The sequence below is a fragment of the Antechinus flavipes genome, chromosome 4 (assembly GCF_016432865.1).
Source record: "Antechinus flavipes isolate AdamAnt ecotype Samford, QLD, Australia chromosome 4, AdamAnt_v2, whole genome shotgun sequence".
NCBI classification, from domain to species: Eukaryota; Metazoa; Chordata; class Mammalia; order Dasyuromorphia; family Dasyuridae; genus Antechinus; species Antechinus flavipes.
In genome coordinates this window covers 161,998,047-162,022,332 of record NC_067401.1, presented here as the reverse complement: position 1 = coordinate 162,022,332, position 24,286 = coordinate 161,998,047, and the positions used below count along the sequence as shown (strand labels likewise).

The 24,286-nt window shown below is 32.0% G+C and overlaps 1 protein-coding gene across 2 annotated transcripts in view; it reads right to left on the bottom strand.

Annotated features, from left to right (window-relative positions):
* Window positions 1-24,286, bottom strand: part of SMURF2 (SMAD specific E3 ubiquitin protein ligase 2) — a 131,808-nt gene that overhangs the window by 24,864 nt on the left and 82,658 nt on the right. For both annotated transcript variants that reach the window (XM_051995281.1, XM_051995282.1), the window contains 4 exons: window positions 23,313-23,396; window positions 22,416-22,618; window positions 18,713-18,797; window positions 9,528-9,686 (listed from right to left, as the gene is read on the bottom strand). In XM_051995281.1, coding sequence (XP_051851241.1) covers window positions 9,528-9,686; window positions 18,713-18,797; window positions 22,416-22,618; window positions 23,313-23,396 — 531 coding nt within the window. The remainder of the gene's footprint in view (window positions 1-9,527; window positions 9,687-18,712; window positions 18,798-22,415; window positions 22,619-23,312; window positions 23,397-24,286) is intronic.

The following is a 24,286-nucleotide window of genomic DNA, read 5'->3' as shown; positions in this document are numbered from 1 at the left end:
AGATTGGCTGAATAAATTATGATATATGAATGTTATGAAATATTATTATTCTATAGGAAACAATCAGCAGGATAATTTCAGAGAGATGACATGAACTGATGTTAAGTGAATTGAGTAGAACTAAGAGAACATTGTACATGACAACAAGAAGATTGATTATATGATGGTCAATTCTGATGGATGAGGCTCTTTTCAACATTGAGGTGATTCAGACTAGTTTCAATGGTCTTGTGATGAAGACAGCCATCTATGAAGAGAGAGGACTGTGGGAACCGAGTGTGGACCACAACACAATATTTATACTCTTTTTTTGTTGTTTGCTTGCATTGTTTTTTTTTTTTTTTTTTTCATTTTTTCCCTTTTTGATTGATTTTTCTTCTGCAGCATGATTACTGTGGAACATGTGTAAAAGAACTGCATTGTTTAACATATATTGGATTATTTACTATCTAGGGGAGGGGGAGAAGGGGAAGGATGAAGAAAAAAATTGGAACACAAGGTTTTGAAGGATGAATGTTGAAAGCTATGTATATGTTTTGAAAATAAAACTTTTTTAAAAAGTTAGCACTCAAAAAAAATTTTTTAAATGAGCCCTCAATATTAATTCTGAAAAGAACTCAAAATCTAAATTCTGACTATACAAATATATTGTCAGCTAAAAATAAGCCCCAACCACATTAAAAGTACATAAATTTATTATAAGCAGCAAAATTTCACATAAAAATTTTAAAAAGAAATCCTTATCTAATGTTTTAAGATTGCGAACAGAAATTCATCAAAACTTCAATTTAAAAAATCACCATGTTACAAATTGACTTGAAATAAAATAGCAATTGTGCCTACTTATCCAAAAAAAAAAAAAAAAAAAACACAAAAAAACACAAAACCAAAGCCTAGATTTAAAGATACTGTCTTTTTGGTTGCTTTGTATTTAAGTGACTTTCCCAGGGTCACATAGAAAGTAAATGTCAACTATCTGAGGCCAGATTTAATTCAGGTTCCCCTGACTCCACGGCCAGTGATATATCAACAGCATTACTTAGCTGCCCCTCAAATTAATTAAGCAAATTTAAATTAAAATGTAACATATCTTGATATTTACAGTACTTCACTTTGTAGAATGTCAATAATGTTAACAGTCTCTCTATAAAGTGCTATAAAGTATACCAGATTTCAGTCAGAAAGGATTATTATTAGTAGTAGTAAACAGAAATGTTGCTTTGTTTTACATTACTGTTGTAAATGTCACCTTAATTATTATATTAAATTACAGCATTTTAAGAATAAGCACAAATATTACAAAAGTTAACCTGATCAAAAAAAAAAAAAATCCTCATATATAAGAATCTGTATCTTTTATCAGTTTTAAATAAGTATGAAAATGACTTAAGAATTTCCTTATTGCATTGCTCATCAAAAAAGCTATAGAAATAGCACAATAGAAAACTCAATACCATCTAAAAATTAAACTTTACAAAATAATACTTGGATAAAATATAAGATCTCTCTTAAAAATTGAATACTTTAAAATTAATTTGTAGTCTTTTTTTTAGCATGAAGCAAACATCATGTTTGCATGAAAATCATTTTCCATGTATTGTGTCTAGAATAATATAAATATAAATATAAACATTAGGGATGATTTATAAAGCTGAAGACTCAGCTGATGACTTGGTTAACTTCCTAAAATCTTTTCCTAATGAAAGACAGATGTACAAATAAAAAATGTAAGGATGTTGTAGCAGCTTGCAATTCATAACTTTCCAATAGTAAAATGAAATGGTTCTAGAATGTCAACTACATTTTCATACTGCAAAAAATGTTGGTAATGCTTTAGAAATTATTTGAGGATTTGAGGTTTCAAAACTTAAGAGTTGCAAATCAAACAATCAAAAATCTCTATTTTATATTGTGCCTAAGTTCTTTACAAAAATTATCTCATTTGATCCTCAAAACAACCTTGCTATTATTATCCCCTTTTTACAGATGAGGAAACTGAGACAAACAGTTTAAGTGACTTGCCTAGGACCAAAGAACTATAACAACTTCTACTTCACAATTTCCCGTAGAAATGATTTATCATGGATTGGCCATAAAAAATTAAATGGGAATTTTGGGGGATTTTTCAGGTTTTGGGAGTGCTGTGTCCCTAACTCCTGTGATGTGGGAGGAATAACTGTATTAAGTGTCTATGGCCATAATTACTCTCAGGTCTTGGTGCTCTAGGCTCTGCATTCCACTACACTACCAGTTGCTTTTGTAGCGTGTTGAGATAAAGAGACTCAATTAAGGAGAAATTTTTTTAAAATGCTATGCTGTATTAAGATTTACAATGAATTTATAAGGTATCATGTCAACATAATTTGTGACTTGCTACAGTTCTATTTGGAAGCATGTTAGAAGAAGAGGAGGAAGAGGATGATAGAAACCTAACATTTGTCAGCTGATGAATAGCAAGAAAACAAAGGTGTGAGGAATTCATGAGAGACTGCAATAGAATTCAATCGGCTAACATTCCATCAGTCTCCTAAGTCCTACATCTTTGCACAAACCACCCTTTCCAGTTCTTCTATGCTTTTTGGAATCACTAGCTACCTGCAAAATGCATTTCAAGCACTTTCTACAAAGGCTTTTCCTAATTTCCTCAGTTGATGATGCCACAGAATTCCAAGCAAGTTATCAGTATGTATTTTGCATATATTTTGGTGTTGCTTGTCTGTGGATGAGATAGTTTGGGGTTTGTTTTCCAGTAGAATATAAATTCCTTAGAGGGCAAAATGTTTTCTATTTGTCTTTATATTACCAGCAAGATAATTGTATAAATATATATGCATATATTGGATTTAACATATGTTTTTACTGTGTTTAACATATATTGTATTACTTGACATCTAGGGTAAGGGATGGGGAAAAGGGGAAAAATGGGAACACAAGGTTTTGTGAGGATTAATGTTAAAAAATTATCCATGCATATGTTTTTAAAATTAAAAAACTTTAAGAAAAAAAAGAAAAGAAACTAAGGAGGGAGATAGAGAAAATAGAAAAGAAAAAAACCACCAAATACAATAAAAAATATTGTGGTGTAAGAGAAACCAATAGAGATCAACTCCACATATACAAGTAGCAACTCATTGTACAAGAACACAGAAATAATGGCTGGAAAAAATGAAGCATGAGAGGAAGGAAAGCCAACAGAAGAATAACTTGCTTGGAATAGAAAGTGGAAAACCTTACCCAAGTAGTGGATAATCCAGGAAAAATAGAAATAATACAAGAGCAAACAAAATTCAAATGATACCACAAAACAAGGAATATTCTAACAAAGTCAAAAGACTGGGAGGGGGGGAGGGGAGGGGACATCTCTTAATTTTTAAAAACTAATCTGGAAAACAGAGGAAGGAGGTAATTTAAGAATTAGGTTCCCTAAAACTACTATCAACCCGCCCCCCATGGATATCCTATTTCAATAAATCATAAAACAAAACTGTCCAAATCTATTAGAACTCAGAAGCAAAATGAAAACAATAAGAATTTGTCAATTACCTCTTTGAAGAAATCCCAAATGGAAAATATTCAAAAATGTCAAAGTCAAATTTTACTGTTTTCACATGAAAGAAAAATTACTATAGTCATACAGAGAGAGCTCACGTACCAATAAAACAGTCAGGATGACATAAGATAATACTGCAGCAACTATAAAGGAAGAAAAATCATGGAATATAATATCCAGAAGGAAAAAAATAAATGCTTGCCACCAAGATTAACTTATCCTGAAAATGTGAACACAATCCTACAAAGAAGAAAACGGACCTTCAGAATATAGGACTTTTATATTTTCTGGATGAAAAAGCAGAGTAAAATAAAAACTCCAAAATACAAACAGGAGATAAAAGGAATTTTAAAAATCTAAAAATCTAAATAAATACATTTGAGCAATTGAAAGAGAATACATAAAGTGCTTACATACTAATTGAGGAAGAAGAGACAAGTGTCCCTTCAAAATACTGCTATTTTAAAAGGGTCACAGAAATATAAAAATGGAAGAAAGAGTACAAATATCCATAAAGCCTGGATAAAAGTTTGTTCTGTTTCATAGGTTTTAATAGAGGGGGAAAAGGAATACATCATGGATAAAATGAGGAATAAAAAAAAGGAATGCTTTATTTCTAAAATTTGGGGTAAAAAAAGAGTAATACACTACCTCAAAAAAAGCATGGAAAAAGCAAGCAAGTCATGAATCTCTTTCTCATTTGAACAAACTAAAAAAAGAGTGGAATATTAGTATTTGATGTAAAAATACATTAAAATCAAAAGGCAGACAAGAGCCAGAGGGAGAGAAGAGGGAAGTTTGAGAAGGATGGCAGAAGTGGCAGTTAGGTAGAGTGGTGGTTAGAGCAATAGCCCTGAGTTCAAATTCGGCCTTAAGACACATGAGATCCTGGATAAATCACTTAACTCTGATTGTTTAAAAAAAAAAAAAAAAAGACATTAGAGTAGGGGACAGAATAATCACAAACTTGGATTTCAAAGCAAAAATTAAAACAACCGAAAGTAAACAAAGCAATGAGAAGGACCTAAACAAAATGAAAAGAGAAGAAGTAGGGAGTAGGAGTAAATCACTTTAATTACAGATTTGATTAATCACATTCATCTTTATTACTTCCTTCTGTGTGATAAAGTAGCAAAGAGAAGGAAAAGCAAAAGAGGACATTTTGAAGGAAAATATTACAACACTGAAAAGGAAAACAATCTTGACAAGATATGATCAATTCGATCAACTTCATTGGATTGTGTGTACACTGAGCAAGAATAGGGGACATGAACTCCAAAAGTGAGAAGATGAATTATGCTTCCTACTACTTAACAGAGAAATAATGAATAAAGACAGTGGTTCTCAACCTTTTTGATGTTTTTACTCTCATAAAAATTACTGAGGACCCTAAAAATCTTTTATGTGTTTATATCTATCAGTATTTACCTTATTGGAAAACAAAACTGATAACATTTTTAAATATTTTTTAATTTAAAATAACAAAAAAAGCTTATAATATGTTAATATAAATAACGTATTTTCAGGGAAAATAGCTCTTTCTCAAACAAAAAAAAGTAAGAAGAGTGACATAATTTTACATTTTTGCAACTCTCTTTAATGTCTGGAATATAGATGGATTCTCATATATGCTTTTGCAATAAAGCTGTCATGATATGTTATTTTGATTTTAATATGTGAAAAAAATCCAGTCTCATACAGATTGGAAAAAAAAAAAGATAGGTATGTTAATAGCCTTTTCAGATAATCCTGTATGCTTTTTTTTTTTTTTTTTGATACTAAACTGTAACTCAATAAGTGGTAGTTTCTTAAAGGTAAGTTGCAATATAAAATCTGAATCCATACCAATAAATTTTTCAAACTGTTAGATTAAAATCCACTGGTCTACTTTGCACTTTGAATAGATCTTTTTACTCCTTCATCATTTTGTAATATCATTCAATGGTCCTTTGGAAAATATTGGTTCACTGAATGAATACGGGTATTCCAAATATAATGTATACCAAAAAATCATATTCCTAACAGAAAAGGCTTTAAGTTCTATAAAGCTGTCAAGTTCACAGAGGTGAAGACAAATTTTCAAAAATTCTAATTTTCTCTTAAAAGCTCAAATTATCACCAGCAACAGATACCACTGATTATTTTCCTTGAGATTGACAGGCTCATTTTTTTCTCCTTTTTTTTTTTTTTTTTGAGATAATCGTCTTCAAAATTTCCAAGTTATTTTCTTACTAAATGTTGTTTCATGAAAAAAATCAGGCACTTCAAATTCAATCTCAAATAACTGTACAAATGTTTTTACTTGAAATAACAATCATATTTTGATATACAGCAGAAATACTTCTTCATTTCATGATACGTATAAGTGCAGAGATTTAATAGAATTAATCATTTTTATTGCTTCATCATGGACATTCTTAAGCAAAACTGTTATTTTTTTTTAACTGTTTATTATGGTGGTGACAAAAGAGCAGGACCATAAGGACAGCTTGGCAACACTGCCCTTATTCTTGCTAAGACACCAGAAGTTTCACTCACTCTGCTTTGTGCCATCATTGCAAATATCATCACATTTCCAGGATAAATCATGAAATTCAAAAAAGTTATTCAATACTTAGAATATACTTGAGTACCTCTTCTTGCTAAGTATTCACATAAACAATCTTCTCTGATGATTAATTGATGCTGATACGAGATGAATATAAGCAAATAACTAATACTTCAGCAGATCCTGTGATTCATCTATATTTGGTAATGAACTATTCAGCTCAATCTTCATGTTTGCAGCTCAATCTTTAATTTATAGGTCATATGGTCTCTGGAAAATACCACTGTGTATTCATGAGAGTGAGAATGAAATCACATCAATACTATTATTATGAAAATAGCTTTGGTCTTGAGGACTCCCTGAAAGGGTCTTAGAGACTCTCAGGACTCTACAGACTACACTTTTGAGAATCAATGGAGTAGATATACAAATGACATATGTTTACATAAAGGCCAATGTGTAGATATGTTTAGCTTAACTATACTTAAGATACATATATACTTTTACTTGAGGAGAGAAAGCATTAATTCTGGAAGAGGAATAATAAGGGGATAGCAGATAGTGATCATGATGCTGAAAAAATGAAAAGAATTTTAACAAAAACTTTTTAAAATATACAAAGGAAGGAAGGGAAGAATGTAACAAAGACAATCAATGCTGATGCTACTGTGTTAAATTTAATATATTTCTAATAGACTTGACCTTTTTCCTTACCAAGGAGAACTCCTTTAGAAATATTCTTGATTACAACCCCCTTTCGATGCTCTCCAAAAGACTTTCCATACAAACATCCCTCCAACTTCTCTTCATTCTCCCTATCTAAAAGCTCTTTTTCTGCTACCTGCAAACACATCCAAGTTTCTCTAATACTTTACAAATAAAATAAAACAAAAAACCTTCAGTTAATAATGCTATCCCTTAAATTTTTAAATGCTTTTATATGTCATGGTCCCATCTGGCAATCTAATGAGTACGAATTCCCTACCCTTCAATATAATGTCCTTAGAAGTAAAAAACAAAATATATATATATAATTACAAAGAAAATCAATTGCATCAAAATAATCATCAAAATAGTAATTTTTTAAAAGTTCTCAAACTCCAGGTTAAGAAGTCCTGCCCTAAAGCTATTATTTTCTCCTCCTTTTCATAGTCAAACTCGTAAAGTCTTCTGTACTTTTTATTCCTGTCCTAAGACCTGTATAATTTGGTTTAACTTTTATCATTCAACTGAAATCATCATCTTCAAAGTAACCAAAGATCTCTTAAATATTACATGCAAGGGCTTTTAAAAATCCCTATCCTTCCTGACTTTCAGCAGTATCTGCTAATCATACTTTCTTACTAAATACTCTCTTCTCTGAATTTTTTTGGTTTTTGCTGAAGCAATTGGGGTTAAGTGATTTGCCCAAGGTCACATAGCTAGGAAGTGTTCCGTGTCTGAGGCCAAATTTGAACTCAGGTCCTCCTGATTTCAGGGCTAGTGCTCTATATACTGTGCCACCTAGCTACCCCTCTGAGTTTTTGTGATATTTATCTCTCCAGCTGATCTTTCAACCTGTCTGACCACTCTAGTCATCTTTGCTGGCTTATTATCCATACCATCCTCTAACTTTGGATGTACACCAAAGCTCTGTTGTAGAACCTCTTCCCTTTTCTCTCCCTATTCTTTTAGTGATCTCATGACTTTAATGCTAGATGACATCTGTATCTCCCCATCCAGTGCTAGCTTCAGTCTTCCAGCTACCTTTAGGAAATTTTAAACTAGATGATTCAGCAATTCAAACTTGTCTGCCCTTCTCCATTCCTATAGAAGGAAACATTGTCTCTTTCATAAGCCAGGTTTGCAATTGCAAAATCATTCTCAACTGTTTATTCATTCTTAATAACAAGAAATTTAAAGTCAAGTCAATAAGCATTTATCAAGTGCTTACTGTGTACCACAGGGTATTGTGCTGGGAATAGGAAAAAAATAGTACCTGCCTTCAAGACAACACATAAATAGAAGCCGATAGACATGGAAAGTACTTTACACCTTCTTTTTGGGTAGTGGAGGAAAAAAGTTCAGAAAGTCAGAAGTAAAGCTCAGAGAGGAATGAAAGAACGAACATCAAATATCCAACAAGCAACCAAAATCTTATTGATTCCATTTGTTCCCCTGTTTAAGAAACTCCATTGGTAGATCAAATATAAACTCCTTTCCTTTCCATTTAAAGCTGTTCACAAAAACTAGATCTAGGCTACCTTTAAAGGCTTACCTTATTCACCATCAAATCTAGCCAAATTGGCAGAGACATTGTTTCCCTTTCCAAACATTCCACTGGCTTTTTTTATGTCTTTGCCCAAGCTATCACCAATAATTGGAATTCGCTCTTCTCTTTAGCTCCATGTATAAGAATAGTTTCTTTCAAGAATTAGCTCAAATACCACCTTCTACAGAAAGCCTTTTCTGGTCTTCAAGCTACTAGTGACTTCAACCCAAAAATGATTTCTTAATTATTTTGTGCTTACGCTTGTATATATTTTCTCAATTGAGAGAATATAAGCTCTCTGAGGACAGGGATGATTTCAATTTACAATTTATGTCCCAAGAAGGGCTTAGACCTCAGCAGGCACTTAAATGCTTATTAAAAGGTACTGAGAGGAGCCTAATAAAAGTCCCTTGCATTTATATAAAACTTTCCCTTAAAATTTTCATACACATTTTCTTTGATATTTATCCCTTTATAGGATTGATGTATAACTTAACAGAAGAAAAAAAGAACTAAGAAAGACCCAAACATCTGACCAATTTATGACAACAAGATTACTCATTGCTATAGCAATGCTTCGATTTTTAATAAAAATGTCTAGGGGCCACGAGATGGATGCACTGGATAAAGCATTGGTCCTAAAGTCAGGAGAACCTGAGTTCAACTCTGGCTTCAGACACTTAACACTTATTAGCTTTGTGACCCTGTATAAATCACTTAATCCAATTGCCTCTCAAAAAAATAAAATAAAAAAGAAGACCACCAACAGACACCTATTTTCCTGGCTTCTAACTAAAAACACAAAATAAACAAAAACAAAAACAAACAAAAAAAAGCCAATTCTAGTTGGCCCATTTAATCTCTTTAAATTTCAGAGATTCTATGATTCTAGGAAAATAAATAAAAGGAGTTTTATGAAGTAAAAGGAGATAACAAAATACTCAAAGAACCCACAAATTACATCAACAGAAATACTTTCTATACCATTAAAGTGAACAATTCATTATGGATGGGTGGAGATTATATGCAAATATTGAGTTTAAAACTGCCAGATACAGGTATAATTGCACTTTTATTAAACTTTCAAAGATAACAGAAATCATTTAAGCTACACAATCACCCACTCAGTCTTTTTGAGATGTGGAATTTAACTCATACTAATTGCTTTTGAAACTTACTTTAAAACTAAATGCAAGTTAGCTGATAGCCGAGGATCTGTAAACTGTGTTGTTCTGTTGTTATGGTCGACAAAATAAACTCTGCCTGTTGCTGTATTTCTAATTTCCCATCCAGGAGGCAGTGGACCAAGCTCTTCACAATTGATGTTGCTAAGATCTCTGAAAAAACAAATATAAATGAAAAATACCTCAGTATTGTGCCTGCTGAGCCAACCAAGTATAAACAAAGCAAAACAATTCCATGAAATTTGAGAGAATATATTGTTTCAGAAACTCCACATATTTAACAGGAATTTTAAATTCCCTGTGGTGAAACATAAAACAAATACCCTACAAATGTCTCAAGAAAAGCTCTTCCCCACATAATCAGTATTTTTAAAAAGTTCATGAGGCTCTAATGTTGTTTTTTTTTTTTTAATGTTTCTTTGATGACTTGTCTTTCACAGTAATTTCCCAAATCCACTCTTGAAATATAAATTCCATACGGCAAAGAAAAGAATTAGGTATAGTATCCAATACAAAAACTCTTATTTGTCAAAGTATAAAATATTCTGTCTCAGTAGTCTTCAATCTCCACAAGACTGACAATATAAAACTACTGCTACATGTAGCAGTGCAACAAAAGTTGCAATTCTATATTATTCTGAACAGAAAAACACCATTTTATAAATATTAGTATTAAAGAATTGTTTCTATTTTCACTACCTTGTAAAGCATACAGAAATAATTATACTTTCTTCAATTAATTTTAAATTGTTTTTTAAAAACTGATTAGAAACACAAACTCTCCAAAAACCCTCCACCCCCACCAAATTAAAGGTGAATAAAAATGCAAATATACTTGGAAAGTTAGCATTAATAAAAATTTATAACCTTTTATTAGGGTACATTTTAATGAAAGACTGATGTCAGTTGAATGTTAATGTGAGTGCAACAGGACAATTTATTGTAGAAACAATATTAAAATTAGAACACATAGTAACTTTTATTTCAATATGTTTGTCATCCATAATTTACAATTAACAAAAGACATTGCTTGAAAACGGAGGGCTCAGTTGAGACCAGCTGAAGGGCTTCACCAAGGAGAAAGTATGATGTGAGGCATGCAATGATTTATCATTTAGTTTCTACAATATTTTTGTAAATGAAGTTTCCCTATCCACTTTTCCTGGTATTTGAGCCCAAATTTTTCAGGTAGCATCAGCAATATGCCTGTACATCTGTATATCATAATTCAATTGGTAGTTAAGGGAAGGATAAGCCCCATTACAAGAATAATGTTCAAATGTAACATTAACACCCCATTTGTTTATTTTACCTATTTTGTGATATTCCTCATAAAAAAGCTGCTTTCCATGTATAATAATCCCCTCCCCCACATCCAAAGCAATTCTAGTTACATGGTGCCAAACAAGAGGGCATAAGATGGAATTTGCTATTGTTTCTATCAGGGCTTTTACACAAGGCCCCATATTGGGAAGTCCCCATCTTTATTTCTTTCTGTATTTTGAATTCCAAAAGCTGGTGCTCCCTATGCACATTGCCAGAATTCTATGAATTAGTCCAGAGTTCATGTCCCTGTTCGGGCGCCACTTGAGACCAGCTCAAGGGCCTCACCAAGGTGAAAGTATGATGCGGCACAGATGGGTACTTTGACAATGAAGTCCATTCATTGATCCGAGAGCCAGGGTTTATATGCTCTTTAAGATAGTGTTGCAATAACACCATTTATTTCTAATTTACTTAGGGTACTTTCTATGGTTACATGTAACAGGAACAAAGCATCACAAACTAAACAATTTAGGAATATGTTGTGGTAAACAGGTTTTACTGCTAGTTACTCCTTAATGTAACCTCCTAAGAGGGCCACCAACATTGAGGGCAAGGTAGCAAAGAAGAAGTGTGATAGGAGTGGGTGTGTTCTCCATTTCAATAGCTCCTCCCTTAACTCTAGACAGTATGCATATTCCATAGCTCCTGGGCAACTTGAGCTGTAAGTCAGGGGCCTAGGATTGGAGTTCCAGAGATAGCCCTGCCTTCCATCATCAACACACAGTGTAAAAGGCTCTAGCCTAAACATTAGCCTAATCAGGGCCATGAGATTCCCAGCTTTCTCAAAAGGCAAGGTGGGAGTGGCCCCAAGTACTTGGGCAAAGTAAACCTTTAGGTTTACTTAGGGTACTTTACTTAGGGTACTTTTTAATGGTTACATTCTAGCTAGAGATGAACATTAAACATTAACATTAAAGAGTAACCAGCAGTAACAACCTGTTTACCACAACATATTCATAAATTGTTTAGTTTGTAATGCCTTGTTCCTGTTACATGTATTTATTACCAAGTTTATCATAAATTTTTATCAAACATGTTTTCCTGATGCCTACATGTTCATATCCTTATGCTAGCAGCACTTCTTTGATCTACCAGATCAACATGTCTTATTCTCAATCTTGGTTACAGAAGAGTGGTGAGCCTGCTGCAAATCAATCCACAGCTGCATAGAGAGTATATGAACCCTGCATAGCTTTTTAGGAGATCTGCTTGTTGCTAGTCTTCTACACTAAATGAAAGCTCATTTTAAAATATTACTAAATTTATTCTGCAAATGTCAATAGGTGGTTTATCGTTCAAATCAAAAGTTTGTTTTTAACATTTTATAAATGTTAAAGTTCTATATAAATATTAATTTATTTTTTAAGTTAAAAAATCTATTAAGAGTTGGATAAGGTATAATCTAAATCAGAGGAAATAATACCAAAACAATGAAACCATCAACCATTAAAGGTTTTAATTGAACATAGTTTAAAGTTATTTTCTTTTTTTTTAATTTTAGCTTTTTATTTACAAGACATATGTCTAGATAATTTTTCAGTATTGACCCCTTGCAAAACCTTCTGTTCCAATAAAGTTATTTCTTTTCAAACTTAAAAGCACCTTACCAATTCATTCATATAATTAAGTGAGTCTGTGATTGCATCCATGTAGGATATTCTGTCTAATGGTAATTTTTAAAAACCCACTATAAACTATCTATGCCTTCTAATCCTGAGCACAAGATTTATCCTTCCATTATCCTCTAAATGTTCTGACAATAAATGGGTATAAAATGTTTTATCCACTCTTTTTATCACTGGAGGCAAAAGCACTTGGACAAAAAGAGCAAATAGATGAGTTCAGGAAATTAATCACAAGTTTGGCAAAGAGGTACAATATGGCAAAAGATATCTACTGGAGTGCTCTCTTTCCTCTTAAATAGTTCAATAATGCCTAAGTAAGGAATACAGCTTGCTTTTTTTTACTTTTTTTTTTTTTTTTTTTGGTGGGGAGAGAAGTGGGAAGAGAACACCACAGAAGATAGTCCTTCTATAAACTACTTTGGCAGATACCATCCAGGAAGACAATCAGGATGGGGAATATAGCTTTGAAATATATATCATGAAAGAACTGGCTGAAAAAACTGGGAAGCTTGGCATAGAGAAGAGAAGACCAAAGGTGGAACAGACAACTATATTCAAATATTCTACAGACTGTCACTAGAAGCAAAATTGGATTTGTTCTGTTGATACCCAAAAGATAAAACAAGGTTCAAAGGGTAGAAATTGATAAAATGCAAATTCAGATTGATTATTTAGCTGAAGGAAAAAGTTGGAAAAGTAGAGCTGGGTTTTAAAGTGGAATGAATTATGCTGGGATGTGGTGTCCCTGTCATTGGAAATCTTCAAGCAGAGGCTGGATGGCCAAGCTGGATGGCCACTTTTGTGGGGCTGGAATTGATGGCTACTAAAGGCCTTTCCAATTTTAAATTCTCTGTTTCTGTAATCAGTTCTTTTTCACTTTTGCTGCCTCCTTAACTTAAATCCTTTTACATGATAATATATTTTATGCATAAAGCACAATTTGTTATATGTTAATGCATATAGTTGGCAGGTATATCTACAATGCCCTTTTGAATAGTGTACAATTTTGATTCTTTGCCAAATAACATCACTGGAAAAATATTAGTTTTAAAAGGATGACATTTCTCTTTAGGGAGATGCTTAGCAATCACTGAATGCAGTGAACAATTTTGCAAATGAAATAATACTCATGGAGGAAGTTAGGGGCTCAGCGATGTTCTTTACTGGGCCTAAAGTCAGGAATACTGTAGCTCAAATTCAGCCTCTGACATTTATTTCCTAGATAGATGATTCTGGGTAAGTCATTTGATCTACTAGTCTCAATTTCTTCAATTGTAAAATGAAAAGAATAATAACATCTATCTTAAAGAGTTATTATGAGGACCAAATGAGATATTTTAAAAGTGAATAGCATAAAGCTTTCTTCGAAATATGGCTACAGCTGAGACTTAAAATATTAGACTTCATTTTCTGACTACTATCTCATACTTCAAGTGATCCATAAAGATTCTGACTTTCTTCTTCTTTAATTTCCAAATAGAGTTGTTTCCATTGCTTTCAATTGTAAAGGCATTTTACAATAGCCTTTACATTTGAATAGCCGAGCATTTAAGGCTAATTACCTATTGGACAATAATTCTATTAGCATGTTTGGAATTTCTCTTCTCACAGTTAATGCTAGCTCAATGCTTGGGGTTAGGAGAATCGTAGGAGGGATTAGGGGGTGGAGTAAGACAAGCCAGAGTCACTTTGGAGGTGGACTAGGAGAAGGGAAGTTGGTAGAGAGCTTGTGGCAGTTTTGTTGATCCCCTTCACTTCTTTCCCTAAAGACCAAGGACTTTTGCTTATCCTGACACTGGCTGATTCTGAGACCTCCAGGGAGCTAGCCCGTAATGTACATATGATGACCATAAAAGTTCACCAAGGAATGCTGTTGTTGGAGATCATACTGGTCTTAAGCCTCCTGCTTTGGCATATAAGTGTTGGGTTCAATCTGTCTCCTGTTGTTGACTCCCATGGACCTAAAAAGTCCATGGCTAAGCCTTGACCCCTGCACAATGACTTCTTGGAGTTGATGCTGGTTTTGTGCTTATAATACAAGAATAGAATTTGACTCTGAATATTGAAGCTCAACACTAGTTTATAACTCCATTCTTAATAGTCTTAGCTTCTCAGGTGGGAAGACTTATATGAACTAATGTGAAATGAGCAGAATCAGAAGAACACAGTATTGCTGTGAACAACTATGAACGACTTGCTTTTCTCAATAATATAGTGATCCAAGACAATTTCAATAGATTTGTGATGGGAAATATCATGCACATCCAGAGAAAGAACTATAGACTGAATGCAGACCAAAGCATACATTCTATTTTCACTGTTTTCCCTTTCTTGTGATTTTCCTTTTTGTTCTGATTTTTCTTTCATAAAATGACTAATACGGAAATTAAGTTTTAACATGACTGTATATTTATAACCTATATCAGACCACTTTCAGAGAAAGGGAAAGGAGAAAGAAAGAAAAATTTGGAGCTCAAAATCTTACAAAAATGAACGTTGAAAACTACCTTTACATATAATTGGAAAAAAAAATACTTTTAAGTAAAATACTCTTGGTTTTCCTGATAGGACTACTTTAATCAACGTCTGCATTTACCTGAGCATTGGTAGAACCCTAAAATTCTTTTCCTTTTCTTAATCAAAAATTTAGAATACATTATGTCATCTTGTTGCTTCCATTTTCTTTCCTTCTACTGACTACAATATCTTTTATATTTGGCTTGTCTGACTGGGTTTTCTTTTTTGTCTCCTCCATTATAGGTCTGAATTTTTTTTCAGTCTTTTTTGTATTTTTCCCAACTTGACTACCCTATATGTAAATCTCTTAACAATAAATAGGATGCCTCCTCTATCATGAATTTCATCATGGCACATAGTCCAATCCACTTCCCCTCCCCATCTTTTTAATATACCGTCTTCCTCTTTTATAAGCACATGGAAAACTGTGATATTCATAGTTTAAATGAGATAGCAACACTGCTCTTGATAATGAAAAGCTTATAAAAATTTTTTCCTAACTTCTCAATTTTTTATTTTTTAGACTAAATTACAAAATGAGAAAAAAAAAGAATAAGAAAAAAAGATAGAAACAGAAAATAAAAACAAAACAAAACAGAATATTGTCATGTGGTCAACAGAACATCAGGGAGGATTTAAAATATATAATTAAATTTCCATTTCAAGAAAGCATATATAATAATAGAAGAAATTATATTCATGATGGACACACACACACACACACACACACACACACACACACAGCAATAATATTCCTATGTGTTTTCCACTAAGAATTTCTTTAAAATGGTGATCAGTGGAGTTTTTTTCTACTTCTACTTTCCCCTCATGTTCTATCACTCCAGGACAGTTTTCTTGGATTATTTCTTGTATTATTGTGTCGAGGTTCTTTTTTTGGTCACAGCTTTCAGGTAGTTCAATTATTCTTTATTTTTTTCTTCTTAATCTTTTCTCCAGATCTGTTGTTTTTCTTATGTTTTAAATTCTGTTCTATTTTTTCATTCTTTATATTTTGTTTTGTTATTTCTTTTTCTCTTATAGCTTCACTGGGTTCATCTTGCCCAATTATTTTCTTCTTTGAGACCTTGTATTTCTTGGATTATTAGTGTTCTATGGAAAATGATGAGCAGGATGTCCTCAGAAAAAAAATCTATAAAGTCCTCCATGAATTCAAGCAAACTGAAATGTACTACATACAAAGTAATAGGAATGTTACCAGCTATAAATTACTTAGCTATTTTCAGTAGTACAATCATCCATGACTGCTTACAATGAAAAATCCTATCCATACTCAAAGAAGGAACTGATTGTATCTGAACATAGATTGAAACATTTTCTCTTTCTCTCTTTTTTTAAACTTAATTTTTCTTGAGTTTTTTTATTTTCATTGGGGTAGGAGATCCATGTTTTCTTTCACAACTTGACTTTTATATAACTATTTTGCACAACTTCACATGTAGTTTCTTAATTGTGGGAGGGGATAAGAAGGAAAACTTAGAATTCAAAAATTTTAAAAACAAATATAAAAAATTTTTGTTTTGAATGTAACTGAGAAAAAAAATTAAATAAAATAATCCAAAAAAAGGGGGGAAGGCACTCTATGTTTCTTTTTCTACTTAGTTTTTTTTCATAATTTTCTTGTTTTTCTTGGATGGTTTTTATTTATTTTGCTTTTCCTTAATCTCTCTCATTTGATTTTTAAAGTCTTTCTTGAGTTCCTCTATAAATTCTCTCTGGTAGGGAGCCATTTAATGTTACTCTTTGAGGTAGAAGCAGCTTTTTTATTTCAGTGTCTTCCTCTGAAATGAACCCTAGTCTTGTTACTATTCCCATAGCAAATTTCAATGGTTGGATTGTTTTTTTCTGTGTCAATTAATTTTTTAAAATAAGAAGTGTTAGTGTAAACACTTCTAATCATGGGGTATGGAGATGGTGCCTTAGTTCCATCTCAGTTACCCCCTCTGACCTGAAACCCCAAACCAAGAACTCCATCCTTCTGCAAATGCATACACACAGTAGCATTCCTGATCCACTGCCTCTGCACTCACCAGGTATGCTGGTGCACCAGGTTACACCTGGGATACATCTCTGCAGTACATCTGGGTCTGGCACCCCTAATCAGCTTCCTCAGTCTTCCCAGATTCAGACCTCCAACTACTCAAGCTATCCAAGAGATGAAAGTTTCTGTGGTTTCTGATGAAATGCTAACCAAACCCAGCTAGCCCCAGGGTTCTCCACTTGAGGTTTCTGTAGAACTACCCAGGAGGCTAAACCCAGCCTGAGATCTTCCTTTGGCTCTTTTTGGCTTGTGCCAGGAGGTTCCCAACTCTACCCCAAATCTTCTTGGCTTCTCACTAGTGTGTATGTGGAGAGCTTGAAATTTACTGACCTACTCTACCATCTTCCCAGAATCCTCCAGCTTATTAAAATTTTAATAATCTTTATGTAGCTTTTCCACTTTTCTTCTTCATTTCCATTTTTGTTCTTATTCTAAACTGTTATTATTTCTAGCCAATGTCTCTTTGCTTGGTGAATAAGTCAAAAGTCTATTGAGTCAAGTACCTTTATGTCTTTTTTTGGCATTGGAAACAATTGATTGTAAGTAGTTAAACTTCTGTATAAAAATATAATCAGGGCCAATGTCATTTTTGTTGTTCACTTCCCATTTTTCATTATCAAATAATAGTTTAAATAATTATGGATTGGATTATTTATTTCAATTTTATGTCATTTTTCTCAACATTCCTTTTTGTTTTTTACTTATTCTGAACTTTCACAAGAGAGAAACAGAACTCTTACTTATCTTTCAACAGTTAAAGCATTGAGAAAATATCTCTAAGTATCTCTTCAAACTTAAAGACTCCAAAATTACAAAGTGATGTTGGTAGATTGAACATACACAATATATAGCTGAATGGAACAAAACTCTCACCTTAATAACAAGACTTTTTCTTTTTCTAAAACATAAACTATTTAATTTTGGGGACAATACAAATATGTAAGATCAAAGGTTATTCCAATATATAAATGGTCAGATGAAATGGACATTCTCAAAAAAAGAATTGCAACCTATTAACAAATAGCAAGTAATAATATGAATGTAAAGCAAAACAATTTCAAGAGTTCATCTCCCATTCAGAAAATTCACAAAGAAATGAGTAAAAGTCTCATATATATGAAAACATTCACAATAGCAATTTTTTGTAGTGTCCAAGAACTGGAAACAAGGTAAATACTTCTGAAATGGGGAAAGGTTAAACAAACTGTCTTTCAAAAATATAGCAGAATATTAACCACCCAATATAAAGCATTCTGAGATGAATGGGAACTTATATGAACTGCTATTAAGAAAAATATTCAAAATCCACCCCCCACCCAAATACAGTAAACACAGTAACTATATACAACAAAGTAGCAGGGAGGGGAAAAAAAAAAAGACAAAATATAACTGATAAAATAGTTGGTTTTGCTGAACTGCTGTTTTTTCCCTTTTAAAATTCTTTATTATAAGGGATGCTTTTGATAAGCAGGGGAAGGTGGTATGACATAATCATAAATGAAGATAATATGAAATAAATTGGATATAAAAGTGATAAAAATAAAAAGCACCACTAAAACATTTTTTAACAAGTGAAACACTACAGATTAAATAGAAATTTCAAGAGATTCCTAAATAAAATGGAATAACAACTATTTCAATTATTTTCTGACCTGGGTACTCTTGGATCATGCCATGTGCTCACACCAGTCTGAGTATGTAGAAAATAGACTTGACCTTGCTGTGTTGTTCTCTGCTCTATAAATCAAAAAATATCAATAATAAAACACAAAAGCATAATAAGGGAGACTTAGGAACTAACAGGCTACTAAACAAATACAAGAAATCTCCAAATAACAAATAGCTTATCTATAAAAACTGATTTGGAACTTTCATTGAGTCCCAGAGAATTCAGAACACATTTTTCTATTTAAAAACAACATTATAACTATGCTTAAATTCCCAAGCTAACCCTTAAAAAGCTTATAAAAACCTAAATATAGCACTTTTGCAATGGTTATTTATAAAATACTACTAGTCAAATACTATTAATTTTGTAATGAATATTTACAAAATACTATTAAATAATATTAAAGAAAAAATCCTTAAAATTTGCTAAGAAAGTACTTGTGCTTGATTACTAGTGTTTTAAGGTAAGAGATAGATAGGAAAAGAAGTGGGACACTTTAGAGACTCAGCATTAATGCTTTAAGTTTAGATTTTACAAGGCAATTTATGTCTTTCCTTTTACTTAACAAAGAATTGTATTATTATCAATACTTGGGAATGATTAGGATAGTTTGTGCTTACAGAATGTGGGGACAGGATAAGAATAAGATTTTACTGAGGAAACTGGACAAAAACTAGAAGATGAGAGGAGAACCAAAAAGAGGGCTAAAAAAGAAAGCTTGTATATGTGTAGAAAAGGCCTCTAAGGTAGAACATTTGAAAACTAAAGGAAAAAAGGCCAAAAAAAGAAACGCAGCTTGAGCACTACCGTTCGATAACGTAGGTAATCTAGACAATAAATGGGAAAATTTCTTTGTGAACCACCAGGTGGCAGCCCTGATCTAGTACAATTTGCTTGAAGCAGAAGAGTGTGGAATGAACCCTTTCATAAGAGTAAAGGTCAACTTTATACTAAAAGATACATGGATGAGGTATTCATAGTCTGGATCTTTGTCACCTGAAAGATACTGTGATTAGAAAACAAACTATATTTTTGAAGGAATTAATTGTGTTTAATTAAGATACATGATTTAAAATTATCTCAATAAAAAAATAACACAAGTAGTCCAAAATTACAAATAAACAATTCATTTATATTTGGTTTATGAAGAGAATGTGTTTTTCAAATTCTAAGTTGCTTAAGTGCTCATCTGTAAATCAATGTTATATTTAAGGACACCAAGATCCCTTCCAACTCCAAATCTATGATCCTATGAATCTGTTATATAAGACCTTTTCTGATTCCTACAGTTAACATTATCTTTCTCTTCATCATTGCTTTGATCATATTTCTGAACTGATTTTACTTATATGCTTTACATCCCCCACCCATCCCACAATATAAGCTAAAGGTAAGGAAGGAGAGTTTTATTTTTGTCTGTTCACATAACATCAAAAAGGTAGTAAAATATAATATATGCAGCTAACTTTAAGGCCAAAAGGACCTGGGTTCAAGTTCCATTTCTAACATATAGAGGCTGAGTGATCATGGGAATATCATTTAACCTCTCACTGAGTGTTCTAGACTAAAGTTTAAACTGTGGGTTGCAATGCTATATGGGATCTTGTAACTGAATGTGGGAATAGAAAAATGATGACGTATGATGAATAAAATATTTGATTTATATGCCTATTTTATACATTCAGGGTTATGCAAAAATTTCACAGGTAAAAAGGTTGCAAGTGGAAAAAGTTTAAGAATCTGCTCTAGGCAACCCTGTAAAATTTCTAATTTCAGAGAAGATGTCAACCTAAATTTCCCTATTAGAGAATTCTTTATAGAAGTGAAATCACAGGTCTAGTTCCTAGAATGACTTGCCTATCTGATGCTTCATAAATTAACTACCTAGCTTCTTTATCTTATTCCCTCGCTTATTCTCTATTCAACTGTATACTATGCAGGATCAATATAACTACAGGTTTATTGGCTTATATCACAAATAGGCAAATAAAGTACTACTTTACATTTTTCTAGAGGAAAAAAGGTAATTATTTCTTCTTAAAACCTTATCTCTGAATCTAAATCTATATTTTAACCCCCCTTTAGATGATATCTCCATATTGCTGTATTTCTTGTATACAAGATTGAGGAATGTAAAATTCACAATACTAAATTTCTTAATTAAGACAGCTGCTAAGATAAATGTTTATAATATGAATAATAATATTTTCCATTGTATCCATTATTTTTGCTTAAAAGTAATGTATTTTTTCGGAAAATTTTTGCTAGTTTAACAGAAAAAAACTTTATTTTAAATACAAATCTGCTATCAAAAAAACTTTGTTTCAGTTATGACAACCCAAAATCAAGTGAGAAGAATCTGAAGCCTATTAAGAAAATTATGAATTATTATATTAATGGAGTATGAGTCAGTAAACATGAAATCACTAAGCTTTAAAGTGTGAAGGGAAAGGGGGAAGCATGGGTGTTAAAAGTTGAGGAAAGAAAAAACACACTAGATCATCTTAAAAATCTAACAAATTTGATTAAATTTGAATCAAAAAGAAAAGAAATTCTATGCTACTTTGCCTGGAAATTAGAATTTCTAGTTTCAAAAAAAAAGACAAAATTATATGGAAAAAAGTGATCAAATATTTAACCAAGTAACAAAAAAATCACAAATAACTAAAAACACTTTATATAATAACTTAGTTTTCAAAATCTACTGGTCAAAGAAATCAGCAAGTACTATTACAAAGAATATTAACTCATCAAAAAGAAATTCATAAATCAGACAGTTATTGATTATAAGGTAACAAAAATCAGTGTTGTCTAAGTTAATGCATTTTTGCCAGACTAAAAAAATCCAAGAGCATTTGTCTTACATTAACAATAATAAACTTTTTTTAAAAAAATAAAAGAATGTGATTACTGATAAATTGACTTTTGCTCAAGGGTCTTCTGATCTTTTTAACAAATTGTTACCAAATACTAAAATTTCAATACCAAGATTAAAGAAAAAGAACTTCCAAGATATTTTCAAGTTTGGAAAATATGCTCTAACTTTAAAGAGTCATTGAATGATTCTTGGCTAGTAATATTTTAATTAGAAACAGCCATAAGAAACTACTCCTAAAATATATATATATATATATATATATATATATATTTCAGAAAAAGTTAAACATAAAAGTAACTCAAATTGCTTCAATACTCATAAACATAATTTTTAATTATGTTGTACATTAACAGCATTCTCTGTGATATTCTATGAAATAAAAATTCTTACTTAAAAAAGAGAAAAAAGGAAAGAAAATATCTTCCAAAAGATGTTACATAAGTAACTATATTTGTTTATTTCAAATAAATGGCTGCAATCCAGAATTTTTTTCCAAATGAAAAAGATGACAGATTACTTGCTATTACCAAGTTAATGAAGTGACAATAAAGTTGTGAAAAATATAAGGAAAAAAAAGGAAATGGGGAAAAAAAGAAAACTTTCATATCTGCACGAAAATATTCTTTTAGAACAATATACATTAAATCTGCTATCTACTCCTTTACAATGCAAAATTGAAAATTAGGTGATATCACAATTATCTAAATTTTTAAGCAAAAATAGATTATGCGTCTTCTGAAAATTATTCAACTATACTTCCTTTACTTCTTTCCGACCCTCCCACCAGTGAAGCTGCAAAAGTTCCTACCATAGCCTTCAGGTAGGTCAGGAGGTGTATGTAAATGTGTCCTGCTCATATAATTTCTGTGTCTTTGTGATCTGACTTTTCTCTCTGTCAGTCTAGGATCTGATGACTGTCCACATGTTGCACCATTTGTTCCAGTAATTGGAGTGTTCTCATCCACAAAGCAGCTAAGAGGCCTGCCAGGACTGGAATATTCACATGCTGGTCTGTTAAAAAAAATAATGAGAAAGAAAAGTTACTTGTCTTAGGTATCAAAAAAATAAAAAAAATTTAAAAAGGAAGGAATGGGGGGGGAGAGAAAACAATGTTGCAAAATCACAACAAATAAGTTATGTATAACACCCCCTCTTCTCCTTTGCAAAGGTGAGATATCCACAAGTGTGGTATATTATATGTATTTTCAGACTTTTTCTATGTATTAATCTGTTTTGTAGAGAGAGGAGTGAAAATTTTTTGTCAGTTTTTTCCTCAAAGCATTATTTGTTATGTGGGATAGTACTCTGGGGAAAATGTAGAAAGAATACTGGAAGAAATTTTGATAAAATATAAAGTCAGAACATATAAATAAAAATTTATTTAAAAAGAAATGAAAACAGATTATGTTTATAGTATTAAATAGAACTAAGCAAACAGACAATTTTGATCTTCAAATTATATAAGCTATAAATTGTGGGGGTTTTTAAATCAACCCGGTTTTTTTCCTTCCATTCTGTTTTACAACTTTTTTGATTATAATTTTCCTCAATTATTATGTAATACTATTTATTTAATAGACCCTACTAGAAAAGGAAGTTTAATGAGTTGACATGTAAAAATGTAAAAGCTGATTGATAAATTCAATTGAATAGAAAGGAAACTAGCCTTAGAAACTAACACATATTTGCAAAATACTTAAGTTACCGAGTTGGCCGTTCCCACTGAGTTGTTCGCGTAATATGATTTAAATACTGTATCCTTCCAGAAGCAGTTCTCCGTTCTTCCCAGCTAAAATATACAAATTAAGAGATAAGACAATTAATATTTCTAAGAAATACCACAATATTTCCAGTACAACAGCAAAGTCAAGAAGACATCTATTACTAAGAATTTGATAAGCTAAATTCTGAACTATCATTTCAATGCTTGAGATAAGACTAGATTTATGATTTCACTGATTGGAGGAAATTCCTTCTAAAATTTATATTCTCACGAAGTTTCTTAAGGCAGTAAAAGGTATGTATGACTTGCCCAGGGTTCACAAAGTCAGTAAACATCAAAGGCAGCCTTTATGACTAAGAATGGCTCTTCCTATTCCACTATGCCATATGACTTCACCTGTCTCAATTCTTCAGTTATAAAATAGTCAATATTTGTAAAGTTGGTATTCTTACCAATAATAAAACTTATTACATACAGCTCAGATTTTGCAAAAAACAAGCCAAAAAAAAAACACATCAATACAAGTAGAAAATAGCTCATGAATACAACCCTCTCAATTTTAATGATGATGCGTTTAAGGCACAAAGCTTATTTTTTGTTAAATTTTGTGTGTGTGTGTGTGCTGAGGCAATTGGGGTAAAGTGACTTGCCCAAAGTCACACAGCTAGGAAACATTAAGTGTCTGAGGCTAGATTTGATCTCAGGACCTCCTGACTTCAGGATGGCACTCTATCCACTGCACCATCTAGCTTCCCCACAAAGCTTATTTATAAGCCTTAAGTTAGGTGTATCAATATTCCTTACCACAGGGGTCTAGAAGTTTACAATTTGAAAAAGAATTCTATTGAGATACATTGGTAGAGATTTACTTTCTTCCATCTGTTAAGTGAATGAAGGTGTTGGTTAGAGGATCTCTGAGATCTCTTTTCAGTTTTAACATTCTATAAATCTATTAA